Source organism: Tyto alba, unplaced genomic scaffold (assembly GCF_018691265.1).
Source record: "Tyto alba isolate M040663 unplaced genomic scaffold, T.alba_DEE_v4.0 Super-Scaffold_10, whole genome shotgun sequence".
NCBI lineage: Eukaryota > Metazoa > Chordata > Aves > Strigiformes > Tytonidae > Tyto > Tyto alba.
In genome coordinates this window covers 25,021,182-25,036,265 of record NW_024881262.1, presented here as the reverse complement: position 1 = coordinate 25,036,265, position 15,084 = coordinate 25,021,182, and the positions used below count along the sequence as shown (strand labels likewise).

At 40.9% G+C, this 15,084-nt stretch overlaps 2 protein-coding genes across 4 annotated transcripts in view; one reads left to right on the top strand and one right to left on the bottom strand.

The window, feature by feature from the left end:
- Positions 1 to 15,084, top strand: part of LOC104366889 (claudin-19) — a 37,546-nt gene that overhangs the window by 5,485 nt on the left and 16,977 nt on the right. For 2 of the 3 annotated variants that reach the window (XM_033001656.2, XM_033001653.2), the window contains exon 1: positions 14,023 to 14,097. The exons of the other annotated variant lie outside the window; for it this stretch is intronic. The gene's annotated coding sequence lies outside the window, so the exon portion shown is untranslated. Of the gene's footprint in view, positions 1 to 14,022; positions 14,098 to 15,084 lie in introns of those variants that run through there. 3 annotated transcript variants of the gene reach the window in all.
- PARL (presenilin associated rhomboid like) lies at positions 1,893 to 14,927 on the bottom strand. The gene is made up of 10 exons (XM_042795567.1): positions 14,566 to 14,927; positions 14,292 to 14,490; positions 13,943 to 14,083; positions 11,352 to 11,400; positions 9,280 to 9,375; positions 7,760 to 7,909; positions 7,232 to 7,302; positions 5,817 to 5,918; positions 4,020 to 4,117; positions 1,893 to 2,217 (listed from the first exon to the last, which is right to left on the bottom strand). The coding sequence occupies exons 1-10, from the start codon at positions 14,925 to 14,927 to the stop codon at positions 2,100 to 2,102; spliced, it is 1,386 nt and encodes a 461-aa protein (XP_042651501.1). The 3' UTR covers positions 1,893 to 2,099.

Below are 15,084 nucleotides of genomic sequence, written 5' to 3'. Positions count from 1 at the left end.
TGCACAAAGGCTTAGGTGCAAAATGACATGAAACCCACTGCTTGGCCACATGAATGTTTTTGTACAACCTTACATATGTTAAATACCCCTAGGGTTTCTATGAGGAATATTCAGGTATTGAACAGCCTTTAGAAGGGTGAATGCTGTTAGGCCTGAAGTTAAGGTGAAGCTTAGGCATGAGACCCTCAAACCACAGCCACTGACAGAAAAGACGGTGACTTCCAAACCTCTCTGGCAGTTCCGGGCTGTTTTTTCAGGAGCTTTGAGCTCCTGCAACTCCAAGAATCCAGCAGAAGTGCAGGTACTGCCTCTGAAGTGTCAGCCTAAAAATGTCATGGTGCTCACCTGTACTCCTGTGAGCTCAAAGGGCTCACAAAAAATGAAGGGAACAAAGACAACAGGTTAAATAGGTGAAAAACCACCATGCAAAATACTGTGAGAGATTGCTTTTGAGCTTCTTTGGCATGAAATATTCCCTTTATGCCAAGCCTGTTCAGTGGCCACGTTCTGATGCTGCTGGCTTTACCCTGCCCCCACATCTCCACGTCCCACTGCAGGTTCGGCTGCCCTCTGCTGCAGGCAGGGCTGCACTGTGGCTGAAGCCCTACACACCAGCATGCTTCGTCCCAAGGACTGGAGAAGGAAGCAGGAAAGGAGAAGTGGTGACAGATTAGAAAACCAGGAAGCCTCTGGAGCAGAGCAAAGCAAAATCAGATACTCCCACTCTTACTTTTTTTAAGTGTTTAAGTCGATAGGCACTTAAAGGAACAAATCTTGAATTGTCTAATTTTCCAAGGGAGAAAAAAATTTAGACTTGAGTACTGGCCTGTGGCAGTAAGGGAGTTTACAGCAATTTTGTAATAAATGATGGGAGTACAACTGGTGCCATTTAGCATTAAGTATTCTTTATCCCTATAGGAAATGTATTTTCTGCAAGGCACTGTTGTAAAGGAAAAAGGCAGAGGTTGCTTCTTACAGATGCAATGTGTTCTTTGGCCAGTCAGTCCATCTGGAATGACTAATTCAGCCTCCAGGGAAGAGTTAAGGGTTGGATCCCACCAACAGTTATCTGGCCAGACTCCTCAGCCCTTTAGTTGGGTAGTCATCCCTGCAGGACAGGCAGAATAGCAGCATACCCAAAGTCCAATTTCTGGTTTTATTTGTATAATAGGAACACTGGTCATGGCACTACCCTCAGGTTTACTTTAGTAGTTACTTCTGGTTACAGTGTTGTTGACCTCACCCACCTCATCTATTTTTGCTGAAGGTGCTTATTTTCCTAGAACTGCTGGCACATTCTGAACCAAATGTTACTGTTCTAAAATTCTTTAAAAAAACCTTAAAGGAAACTAGCAATACAACACAACTGTAAAACCACAGTATAAGTTGTTCTTGTACTGCACATAATTATGAAAAAGATTTCGTTGTAATAAATTCTAATAAGATGTGACATCATCTTGGAAGCAAATAGAAATGAAACACACAGGTCAAATAAGCCACAGCTGATGAATCAAGCTGGACCGTTAACTGGTGCACAAGCTTCAGGAAACAATCCACTATTGCTTCATGTATTTCAAGTTTAAGATCAAGAGAGACCACTGGTTTATCTCATCCAATCTTTTCAACAATAAAGACCACTAAACTTTACCACATTAGTTCTGAGTCCAATCTAAAGCGTGCCTTCTAGGAAAGAGCACCCTAGCATTGTTTGGCAGACATGAGGTGGATGCATGATCCCTTTAACTTCCTCGGTTTTAAAAATGTTTATTTCCCTAAGTATTAACCAGTTGTACCCCACTTTGAGGTTTTTCTGAATAGAGCTTTTGGTCCCTTCATTGGAAAGCTTGTTTTTTTTTATTCTTACTTTAAAAAATGTAATGCAGACTGTTACCTCAAAGCAAGAGGATAAAAACCTTTATTGTTCCACCTTTATCAGAGTTCATTTTCTATTGATATGCACTTTTGTAACTGTAGTTTACATTAGAAACTTCAGCTCCTTAAGGGCTTAATATGGAGTAGTAAAAAACCTTCAAAACCAATTCAATCCTGTGTCTTCAAGTAATATACCACTTGGGCACAAGGAATCTCCAGGATTAGAATCAGTTAGATCTTCCACCTCCTCCCTTTCCTGTGTTCTTTGTCCTCATTTCGTGCCAAGCTTTCACCAGTGGTTCTCTGTTCTTCCATATGAGCTCATGGCCATAGGTCACGTACCACCTGCGAAAGAAATACTAATTAAAACTAACTGCAACTTTTCTCTGTATCTGAGGAACAGGCTGGTCACTAATATGAAGTGACTCAAATGCTTAATATAGGAGACAAGATAAACTGAGGCAGAAAGAACAACATTCCTGGAAAGTGGCAGTGGCAGGTAAACCACTCTTGACTCCGAACAGTCCTCCTTTGTGTTCTTGCTTGTCTCAGACCTAAGAATGAATGGTTTTCATCCCTTTAATTTTGTGCTCCCATGACTTCTACTTAAAGATGCAAAAACCTATTTCCATTTAAGAGACTGTTAAAACAGGACTTGTGCCTGTGCTAATCCCTTCTGACAACACCAAGCGAAAGTATTTCTCTCGTATGCAAATACGATTTTCCCATAATGAAAAGCCACGTTCCACTCAAAGTGAATTTTCGTCTATAAACGTGTAAATGAAGATTTAATCTATCAAAGTGTTCTAGCTGAAGTTATATTCATAGAGAACTATATATGCTGATATATGAATATCAACATGAAGTGATTAAGCAAGAGAGGTTATCGTGGGAGGGGAAACAACTGCACAGAAACTGGTTGAAGGTTCTCCCATGAACCTAACTTCACACCCAAGTCCTGAATAACAAAAGCACTTTTATATGAGCCATCAGCCAGTGATAGGTAAAGGAGCCATTCCCTTAAATAATATAGGTGCTTTCTAAAGCAGGCAATTGTCTGTGAGGCAGTGTATAGAAAATATGTTAGTCATTCAACTTATGTCCCAAATATAAAGGCCCTGTTTTAGGATGAAGTGACCAAAGTGATCACAGAGAAAAATTTCTATGAAAACATATGTAGGTGAAGGCGGCAAGATACTTGTCAATTCCAGACAATTTTTATTCCAACTGCTATCCTAGTTTAATAATATGTGACTCTGCATTATAATAAACAAGCTGATATAGATATATCATGGCAGAAGGTAGTTACAAATCAGCAAGACTCCATCAAACGCATTTGTGATGCCAGAGAAGGGGAGAAAAGGAGACTGCAGCACAGAACTTACTGACACCAAAGCCAAGAAATGGCAAACAAAGGCAAACCAGTTCATAGATCAAAATAAAAGTGTATTCCACCTGTTCTTTGTCTGGCCTAGCTAAATCTCAGGTAGGCTTTTAAAACGCCTACATAAAATGTTTAAAAACTCTCTTAGCAATAAGTGTGCAAATTAAGACAACACTGCAATCAGGTGGAAGGGGAATAACTCATTAGGCAATGTAGTTCAGACATGGAACAATGCAGAACTGTTTCCTACAAACTGGTTTCTAGTAGTTCTTTCCAATTAAGAAGGCTCCACACAAAGACAACGCAGCAACACTGAGAAACAGTAGTAGTGGCTGCTCAAAGGAATTTGGCCTGAGCTCATATTAACTCTGTAGCTCTCTCTAAATTGGCAATTAGAGGAAAAACACTGAGACAAAGACATTTTCTTAGCTGTTCAATTCTAGTTATTTTAATTTGTCCGTGCTGTGGTTTTGTGAGAATCTCTTTCTGCCTTGTGACGCTCTTCACTGTGCTGGGGATGGCAGGACAGAGACAAGTAGCTGACAGTCTGACATCTAATCTATCATTCTGAGGCAGTTCAGCTCAATTTCTTTCAGTTCTAAGCATCTGTTAACAGTATTTTCCACACAAGGATAACAGTGAGTTGTCCTCCGTGTTACTTTAGACAACTTCCCAAAAAACCCCCACACTTCAGAGATAAGAGGAAGCAATATAGGATGAATTTAAATAGGAAACAAACTGAAGCTAGTAAATACAGACTTACATTCCAAAGAGAGCTCCCCCAAGATGTGCAGCATGGTCAAAAAGTCTCCAGCCTAGAGCAAGCCCTGCAGTGTCAAATGCAATTATGGCTTTCAAAGCCTGGAAAGAAACAGAACATGCAAAGGACAGGATCAGTCACAGCATACAATGTCCATTGATAACAGCGTTTCCTATTCTGGCACAAAGCAAAACTCTGGGATGAAAACACATCCTCTAAATTTTATTTGCAATCACTGTAAAAAAACCCAACGCTTTTAAAACAACAGAGTCAAGCCTTAAGCTGTGCTGTCAAAACACAGACATGAGCAGCTACAGAATACTGTGGTATAGGAATGTGTCTTTTTCAAATACACAGTCTCTTCTACTTTTCATTTCTAAAGCTACACATACACTCCAAACTCGGGTTAGGGGAAAAAAAAAAAAAAAAAAAAAAAAACAAAACAGAAGGAAGTTACTTAAACCGTTTCCTCCAACACATCTGTTGGAAGGCAGAAAATCAGGATGATAGTGAACAACTCCATGGCCAGAAACAGAATGAGCAACTGTATACCATCCTCAGGAGATGCAAACCACTGTAACTGTAATTATGCAAAATTTTACTAAATGCCTCATTCAAAAAAGACCAACAGATTTAATGTTAGGATGAAATGTTACTTTAAATAAGATCTCTTTTCTTAAGTATATGTGTAAGAATAGCAGCTATATTGCTGCATTGGCTTGTTTATTTTAAAAGCCAATTATAGTACACAACCACAACAATAAGGTAGGCTAAAGGAGTACATGAGGTTTAAAAATAGAATTACACAGTAGGGCTAAAATTATTCCGATGTTTAAACTGCAACAGCCAATGTTGTTCTTGTTTTACTATTCGAGCTAGTACTTCCTCATGGCAATGCTCTCTGCAGCTCTGCCAACGTTCCTACCCCGGCCCTCTTTTAGGAAGGATGCAGTTAAAGGGTAGCATGCAAAAAAATCAGGTCCACTCAAGCACCAGTGCAAGAAAACCACAAAGGCTACATCTGAGAACACTTGTTCAAATCTGTAAGCCTCACTTACAAAAAATATTAAATCTCATGATCTTGAAATGACAAAGCTTAGCTGCTTTAAGTGAAACAGTAAACCAACTTTAAGCAGTGGGCCAGAGATGATTAACTTAAAGCAAGTCAAGATATACGTCAGAAGCTCTTCTTGAATGGGGCAGTGGCTGTGCTTAAACTTAATGAAGCAAAAAAGGAGTTCTAGTACTACACGTGAAGAAGAGCCTCAGTAGTTTATTTCTACTCCCAGCAGTGTTCTTGAAAGCATGAAAAGATGGTATCCAAATGAGGAGTCACATATTCCTCCAGGGCTGGAATGGTATTGCCCTTGAGAAGTGAAATTCCATTTTTTCCATCTTCATAAATTTTTCTTCAGTGTATCATCAGTATTAGATTAGCCTGTAACAAGTGCTGCTAAAAAATATCACCCATCAGAAAGAAACGTACATGTATGCATGTTTCCTCAGACAGGTGAACCTGAGTCCCTCCCAGCTTCTTTCACCTCTTTGTATCAGATTTGAAACAGATCTGTGCAAGGTGGAATTCAGAATAATTCTAAATTAATGACACACTTGTGTCATGACCATGCTAAGCTGCAGCAATTCAGAATTGGTCTCCAGGAACTCTATGACCTGTCTTCTCTTTCAAAATAAAGTTAACAGCTTAGAAACACAAATGAAGAGGACACATGCTCAGATAGTGGAGAAGTACAAGGAAAACGTTTTAAGAATAGGAGTTCTTTGAAGTTCAAAGGCACTTACGTTTCCTGCTGTAAATGTGAACATCGGAAGAAATATGATGGCTAGTTTTGCTTCTGGCATCTTTGTACATACAGCTGCAAGGACAGTCATTATCGCTCCTGACTGTAAATACATGAAAGTAAGCTGAGATGTTACATAAGGGAAAGTTTATGTTTCTGCATGTGAATCAGTTTTTCCTTTTGGCTTTTATTTTCAAATGAAGCCATGCGGTAAACCTCAAAGTACAAAGCACCACAGCAAAGTTCTGAATAAAAATAAACCAAGACACCATTATTTAATTTAAATATCTGAAATTAAAAATACTGGAAAAAAAATACCCCTCAGATGCTCTTATAGAATTAAGGAATAACTCCCCCAATTTTTAAGATAGTAATTTATGTTAACGTGCTTTTTTCCCCAGTAAACCCTAGAAATCCTAGAAACATATTAAACACAGACATCTCAGATGAAGGGAAACATTCCAAAGCTTGTAACAAAACAAGGAAAATAACAGATGGACAGGGACAAGAAACCTTTTGTCAACGAAACAAGCAATTCCCTGGTCTGTACTAAATTGACCATGGGCTTTTGTATCCATGAAATATCTCAATGGAAAGGCTGTGAATACAGTAAACTAATGCAGTGTGTGGCAATTTCAGATCAGTAAGACTAATGGAAAGCAACTTGCTCCAGATATAGTTTATTCACAAGATAAAGAGACAATACATAGACAGCACTACCAAAAATTCTAACTTCAGGACAGCTCAACAGGTTTTCTCATTCCAATTGAAAAATAAGAATCTGACTTTGGCTTTTATAAAAATTTAGTAAAGTCATTTAAGAAGCCTTTAAAACTTGGCAAATGGCTAGGTTCACCTCAAATTTACAGCAAGCTAAGTGTTTTAAAATGTTCTATTACTAAAAACACCTGTAAAGACCCAACAACCACAACACCCCAGCCTGCCTCGCACCTTTCACACTGTGAGACTTCTGGCAGAAGTGCTGCCCTTTCTGCACAGCATGCCCTACAACTTCTGCTGGTATCACATGGTGATTTTGACTGTCTGATTACATTATCTCTTTCTAAAGTATTCTATTTTCAATTAGAGAAGACCGATACATAATTATGAAAACATTTATGAAATAAGTTATAGAACTGAACTATCTGCTTGGTGACCAGAGGTGCTGCTGTTACACACTCATTTACCAGCCATCAGCATTAGTTCTGGGCTGCCACTGCAAAAGAGTTAACATGTTTGCAGAGCAGGCAAGGTCTTGCACAGGAATTGCAGCCCGGTTACTTGGTTTTGGCAAACCTTCCTAGTTTCCATTATCCCAAATTTATTCTTGGCTTTCAAGCAGGTTAAAGAATACAGCAGGCTTTGAAAATGACTTCAGAGATCATTATAAGGTCTCCCACATTCTGAGATACTTACAGCTCCAAGGGATGGTTCAAACCTTCCAGTGGCCATTTTAGCAACATAACTGACAAAAGTGGAGATAACCCCTAGAAAGGAAAAATGACTGTTGGAAACAATACCAACAATGCAGACAAGTATAAGAAAGTACAACAATATTATCTGAACATCTTCCTGAAGAAGATAATGGAGGTGGCATGGCTTCTTCTTTGTTTGGTTTTGGATTGTCTTTTTTTTTTTTTTAATTTAACTGTCATCTTTTCCCACAAAACTCCTGTAAGTCTGCATTAAGAGCTATTTTATTTTGGTAGCTAAACATGAATTAAAACAAGATGCTGTATTGTCATGATATTTTGAAGACCAATATCCTAAACCCATCAAAATTCTGCATGACAGCAAATAAATACAGCAGTTAGTATAGAGCAATGTGTGGGAATGAACAATAGCCATCTGTTACCATGCTTCTATTAACCATGCACACACTTCACTTGCATGAATACATACTTATATATTTACAACACTTAAAAAATATATATTTAACATTACCAGCAGAAAGATACACCGCAACAAACTGCTCACATCCCAGAAGAGAGACAATGCTGCTGGAAAAACTCCATAAAACATACATATTTGCTGCCATGTGGAATAGAGAGAAGTGACTAAACGTGGAGAGCAGCATGGGAGAACACAGGGCTTCTACAAAAGAGAAAAACAATTTAAAAAAAAAAAAGTGTTTTAATGTGGTTCAACTTATATGTCATGCAGACTAGAAATTGATCAAGACATACTATAGGCTAATTATGCTTAGAATTCTCAAATACAAGCTATGTAATAAACCCAGAAAAAATAACAGTTTTCAAATTCCATGCAATACCTTTTAAAAAGTAGAACATAAACCCCAGAGATATGCAAGCTGTACAAACAGCTACTTCAGAAAAGTCCTAATTACCTACTGGGAAATGTTTCATATAAAACATTTATTTTATGACATGTCTCCTATGCTTTGGAAAGGAAAAAAAAAATTATTTATATATAGTAAAATATTTTTAATATATGAACATCCACATAGAATTATTTTGCTACAGAGATGGACTAAAATAAAAACTTTTCAAAAAGCTACTAGCTCTCCTTGCTGAAACAGCAGCCCTGAAAATGCAAAAAAGCCAATTAGCAGGTTTGAAGATCGCCATTATTTAAAATTAGGGGTGTTTGGGGTGACTGATGCTCAGATCTGGATAACAGCCCATCTTTAGCTTTGGAGTGTGTGGTGAACTGGTTGAGTTTCCACTTTTTCAGCAGAAATTAAGAGGATAGCAGAAAATACTCTCCTAACACAAGTTTGTCTCATCCTTTTAACGTTCTTCTCTACTGTAGAAATAAAAACTAATTGTTCTGCCATTAAATACTAGTAACTTGCTTTCACATGTTAACATCTTCAAAACATTTCACATGCAGTGAAAACCAAGTTTGTGCGTTTAGCTTTTTGTGACCCAAAGCACAGCTTTGAAACAAGGACTCAGACTAATGCTCGTCTACTGACAAAAGCACATATGAATTTTGTGAGTGACGACTGTTCTATCTGCATCCCACAGAACATAAAAAAGGGGGAAAATAAACAAATCACATTTGAATCCAGTTTTTGAATGGCATTACATAGTGCAATTTATTTTTCTCCTTCCCAAAGAGTGGCATGATTTGCATTCTGTCCAGGAAAGCAGTCAGGGTTGACAGCCCTGGGAGAAATGCCTCTCTGCCTTCACAAAGGCAGGAGCTGCAGCCTACTGTATGCAGTAAAAGGCCAGAGAGCAGGGGCAACAGTTTTGACATTACGATATTTAGAAAAGCACCAGTGGTTTGTTTGTTTTAAAAAAATCAGATCCATTACTTCTAACTTCTTTCCCCTAAAACCGTTTCCTGTTTAGACAGCATGATGTGTTTGGACACGACTGAGGTTGTGGATGATGTTGCTACAGCTAAGCCACGCGCCATCTGAAGCTTCTGCAGTATGATCAGAGCTTCTATTACATCCCAAGGTAGAAAAATCACCCAAATTTCTGTTCACTTACTGGAGGATGGATCTGAGGTGAAATATGTAAACATAATTCGACGCATGCCAGGCAGCCTCCATAAACAGAATACAAAGACATTTGCAGCTATAATACCTACAAAGAAGGAAAAAAAAACAAGTATAAAAGCAAATTATGAATGTAGTATGCTATAATGCTTACTGTAAACTAGCATTCAAAAGTAAGCTTGTAAGAATCATACTTCTTCACTATTCCATGAAAAGCAGCATAGAGTTTAGAAAAAGCAAAGAAAAATACCGAAAGCTGTATTTTTATAGCGGAAGTCTTTCAGAAGCATGACATGTAATTGCAACTGTTTTAACATACAGTGTAATGAATTTCAACAGTCCAGAAAACCTGTACTGAAGATGTTCAAGCTCTAGTTTCAAACTTCTATTCCACTGTAGAACCAATGAAACAAGAGTCACCTTAAGAGGTCTCACTTTTTGCCTCTCTAGCTGCTTATTCCCAAATGCCACCAATCTGCTGCTGTCCTGGGCTGAGTGAGTGGTGGCGTCACATTTAACTGTGCATGGAGGGGAAAAGATTAGGGGAACCATACAGACACACAGTACGCATCCTGTCTGGTTTGGGGGAGCTTTGGTTTTGCGGGAATTGTAAGGATACTGTTTAGAGATCAAGCATAAAAAATTGAGTTGGCATTGCTAAGGCATTGTTACCTCTGGGAGATGGTAAACGCATAACTTTTTACTTCAGATGTTTACTGAGATCTTGCTTTATTTTAAATAAGAATGTAAACTATTAGAAACAATGATGCAAATTTACTGTTTCTTCTTTTAAAGTGTCTTCTCTATTTCTAGCCAAGCATTTAGGTATTTAAAATGTTTTATAATAGCTAGAAACATTAAAGGGGAAAATAACCGATTCCTAGTAAATGTCACATAATTATTCTTTATTTGAAGTTTGCAACAAAATGTAAGAACTGTGAAAAAGTAGGATATATAAAATTTCAATAGATCTCTTGATACTCCATTCCTATTCCACCATATGCTTTTATTAGAGGAAGTATTTTCCCTGCATGATAAACCAAGATGTTACAGAATTGTCAACAATTTCAGTACAGTAAGCCCATCTTTGTTACAGGAATCAAGGGTATGTATCTGAATGGCTCAGTCAGCAACTAGAATTCGTATCACTTGTCAGATGAACTAGATGTTGAGGGACACTAGAGACTAGAGAATATGAATCTTCACCACCCCTGCCCCAATACAGTATTTACAACTGTATTGTGACCTGGCTTGCATGTTGAGAGCAATTCAAAGCACTGTACAAAACTTACTGACAGCACTTGTTAGTTGAGAGGCCTGAAATGATGTTTGACCCAAACATTCAGCACTTATGCAATATATTGTTAGACTGGGAGTCAACTCTTTAAAGAGTTAGTAAGTTGGTTGAAAATTCTTTTCTAAAATGTTTCTACAGAAAAGTAAATGACACAGAAATAGAGTTTAAGTAACCTTATTCTAACAACCTGCTAATATAGATTCAGTAAATACTTAATGTAGAATATGTAACTCAGTGGATATGGCTCAGCTACTTTATGTGGATTTGAATCATGTTCCCATCGATTTCTCTCCACACATTACTTTTATCTTGGGGATTTCAAGTGACATGAGGTTAACCAATCAAAACTACATGATAACCAAAGGAAAACTCACAACATAATTTTTTGCTATTTTACATATATCATGCTGCAAACAAGAAGCAACTACTTAGAAATTTTATTTTCACATATCAGTGGAATATATACGCCTATTCCTCCTAAAAGCATTTGTTGCTTTTTACAGTTCCTGAGGAAAACGCTGCCAGACAATTCTAGCTAATCCTCTACACTTTCTTGCAGAGATGCATAGGAATTTTTTTAATGCAATCAAAAAATAGTTTGTGAGAAGGAAGTGCAGCAGAAATAGTGTATGTGCAGGTGTGAGTTTACACATGCTTTGTGCCTAACAACCTAAACGTGGTATGAAAGCCATCTGTTTTAACATACTGTACCTGTTTGCCATATTTCTCTTCCTGTGAATGCCTAATACTTGTAAGCTAACACAAACCTGTCACAGTCCGCTGACCCTCAGTCAGGTTATTCCACCAGCTGTTAACCTGAAATGGAATTGTACATCAGTGCCACTGTAGAGTATATGCAATTTCAAAAACAGTCTCACATGGTTCTACCTTTTTAAGAATAGAAAGCATTTGTTTGAAATCTGTTAATTTAATTCATTTCTGACTGATTTAGCTTTTCAAGTTGCCATTTTCTTGCTCAAGAATAGTTACCTACTTTCCATAAAATATCCCAACATACATGACGAGTTTCTTCAAAAAGAATGCAGTTATATCCTTTTACACAATTCCATGCTTGTTTACCTCTGCTTGTACTAAACAAGGATCTAGCCCACAATGCTTACTTTAGCAGATTAGCCAAAGTTAGAATAAACCCTGCCTCAACTAAGCCTCACCCTAATGCTGTCTAACATCACACCACCCACCTTTGAGAGATTCCACTTTTGTGCCAGGGTCACTTTTGCAGAGGTGGCTCACAAGATGTGGAATTCAATCCCCCTTGCGTCCAGCTCACCCAGCCCTCCTTCAAGTTTAAAACCCCTGAAAAAGTTTATTTTGAGCGCGGTCAGCCCACAGACAAATTCCACCCCACTTTCCCTTCCTCAGCTTTCAGAATCATTTTGGACAAGTATTGTAGTAATAGGTCAATGACCTTCCAACCACATGGATAGGGACAACGTCAAAAACATTATCTGTAGGTTGGAGGCAGGGGGAAATTATGCTGTATGAAACAAATCATTCACTATTTGATATCAAAGTAACAACTTCATTATATTGTTTTGTTTAATTCTCTGGCACTGGATACAGATACCAGTATTTTCTACAAAGTTGTCCAGCATAAGAACACTAAACAAACATGAGTTTTCTACAATGCAAAAAGTAGATGCCCTCATAAGCTACTGGGAGAATCCTGAACTTTTAAAAATAGAACTTACCAGTTGAAGATGGGGATTGGGAGTTTAAGTCTATTAACAACAGGGCAGTTTTGGTGTGTGTTTTTTGTGTTTTTTTTTTTTTGTTTTGTTTTGGTTTTTTTTTTTTGATAGCTAATTAGCAGATCTTCCCCTTCAGGTTTTGAAGAAAAACTAAAGTATAAAACCAAAAGTATTTAAAATATTAAGTGGCAATCACAATCTCACCTGTGGTTCATATACACTGAGCAAGAATGCATGCTGTACTAGGCTTGGCTAGGACAGAGTTAATTTTCTTTATAACAGCTCTTACGTGGTACTGTGTTTTAGATTTCAGACCAAAACAGTATGATAACACACAAATGTTCTAGCTTTAGCTGAACAGTGTGTGCGCAGCATCAAGTCATTTTCTGTTTCTCACTCTGCCCCTGCAGGGAATAGATGGGGCATGCACAACAGGCTGGGAGGGGGCACAACTCAGCAGATGACCCGAACTAACTAAAGAGATATTCCCTACCACATAATGTCATGCTCAGCAATAAAAGGGCAAAGAGGGGATTTCAGGAGGTTTAGACATCTTTCGCTCTGGCTGTGCGCTGGTCTACCCATAGGGGATGGTGAGTGATTGCCTTTGAATCACTTGTTTTGGTTTTGACTCTCTTCTCTCACTTAACGAAAAATTTTTTTGTTGTTGCTTTATCTTTACCCCCAAGTTGTCTTGCTTTTATTCTTCCTTTCCTCTTCTCCCATCCCACTGGGGGTTTGTGCAGGAAGTGAGTGAGCAGCTGCCCACCAGGGTAACTCACAACACATGCCCTTCCAAAAGTACCACCACAGTGCTCAAAATCCACATTACAAAACCAGCTCTTCTTTTGTCCTACCCAGGACCCTGTGGCTTCTCCAGATCCACACTCAGCCCTACTTCCCTTGGACAAGCAGACCTGAAAGAGTAACCAAGCCTGGTCTATCACAAGCCACAGCAGTAACCTTGAAACAAATGTAAAACATATATGCGTGTTTAGTTTAGTTTTAAATACGCTTAATTGAAAGCTAAATGACTGATGCCTTTGGGATGCCAACTAAATTTGTAACAAGCCTTGCAGCACTCAGGCCGGTCTTACAGCCCGAACTCCAATTTCCATGAAAATGTCACCTCTCAGAGAAAAAAAAGCCCTCTAAACCCTCATCTATGTGAAGTACAGGTTGAAAAAAAATCTTATGCTTAAGGTTCAGAATTTAAGCTAGCTCTGTCCTCTTTGGGAATTCACATTCACTTTTAAGAACACCCTGACGTGGCAAGAATAGAACTTTTTTTTAGAGTGAAAAAGCAAAAGGTACCTAGTCTAGATATACAAACCACTGCTACTGAACTCTTCCCTGCATTTCGGGGTGAAGATGGTATTTTTCTCCAGTACAGCTTTTGTAGTGATGTTGTGAATTACAGGCTTCTAGAACTAATTAGATCGTTTTTTCTTGTAAGGAAATGTATCTACTATAATTTGCTGAGAAACTACTGTTTCTCCAAGCTACAAATCAGGATGAACAGGACAAGTATCTGTTGCAGAAATGGTGCTGCAAACGTGCCTACACCAGAGGAAAGATGCAGTCGTGTTTTACGCTCCCGCAGGGACCCACCCGTGTGCGAACAGGCCGGGCCTGGCCCCGTGTACCTGCTTTCTGAAGTCCCCCCTCTTCTGCGGCCGTATTTTATCCAGCCAGTCCGCTCGAGCTTCCTCAAAATAGGTCTGGACCCGCGACTTGAGCGACTCGTACTGCCAGATGGCGGCGGACCCGAAGGCGGAGCCTGTGAACTGGGCGAGAGCGGGTAAAGGCAAGATGAACGCACCCTCCCGGCGCTAGTCCACGCGTGGCTTCGGCCGCGGGAGCCAGGCTCGCCCGACGGGCCGCCTCCAGCTGCTCAGCCGCGGGCGTTACCGGCCCTGCCATACGGCTGCCGCCCGCCGGCGCTCCCCGCCAACCACGCACCGCGACAACCCGGGCCCCACAGGAGCCGCTTACCCCCACCGCGAAGAGCAGCGGCTTGACCAGGCGGCGCGGCGAGGGGCGGCCGCCGCGGGTGGGCGGCGGCGGCGGGCAGAGGCTGCGGCGCGGGGGCGGCGGGCCGGGCCGCGCCTCGGCGGCGGCCGGCGGGGAAGGCTCCTCGGGCCGCGGCCGCGCTCGGCGGAAACCCTGTCGCTGCTCCAGCAGCACCGTCAGTCTGCGGGGAGAAGACGCGGACAGTCAGCACCGCCACGACCGACCGACCGCCGCCCCCTCCCCGGCCCGGCGGTACCTGTGCGGCCGCGGGCCCCAGCACCGCCACGCCATGTTGGGCGCGTCCCCGCGCGCCGAGCCCTTCCGGGGCAGCCGGACGCCATTTTGAGGGCGCTGCGCTGCGCCCAGAGGCGGGGCCGGGGGAGCCGCTCGGTCACCGCGCGAGCGGCGGCCCCGGGGCTTCCCGGCCGTCCGCCATGGCTGCTGCTGGTCGCTGGGTCGGGTCTGCCCACGTCCTGCTCCGGCCGCCGTGTCGAGAGGCTCGTCCCGGCTCTGCTCCGCTACAGGGGGAGTGGCGGTGTAGGGTCCTTTTGGCCGCCATGATGAGCGTGGCACCTGCTTTACCTCCCGGGCCCTTTCCGCGAGGGGCGCTGGCACCATGTAATTAGGGGCTTCCACGATTTTAACGTATTCTTTTGCTTAGAAGCCTTATGGAATAGAACCTGCCTCCTCCTAGCCTGGGGCTCAGCCTGCAGCAGCCCAGGAGGCAGGGAGGAGACCGCACCTGCTGCCTCAGCCTTGTCTTGTTCTGCTCTGT

What these genes read in the sequence shown, in the direction of transcription:
- PARL (XM_042795567.1), bottom strand. Translation starts at nt 14,927, where the DNA reads ATGGTGCCAGCGCCCCTCGCGGAAAGGGCCCGGGAGGTAAAGCAGGTG. An exon ending in CACCTCAGATCCATCCTCCA is followed by an intron (nt 7,910 to 9,279) that starts GTAAGTGAACAG and finishes TCTCTTTTGTAG; the next exon opens with AAGCCCTGTGTTCTCCCATG. An exon ending in TCACATTTACAGCAGGAAAC is followed by an intron (nt 4,118 to 5,816) that starts GTAAGTGCCTTT and finishes GTTTCTTTCCAG; the next exon opens with GCTTTGAAAGCCATAATTGC.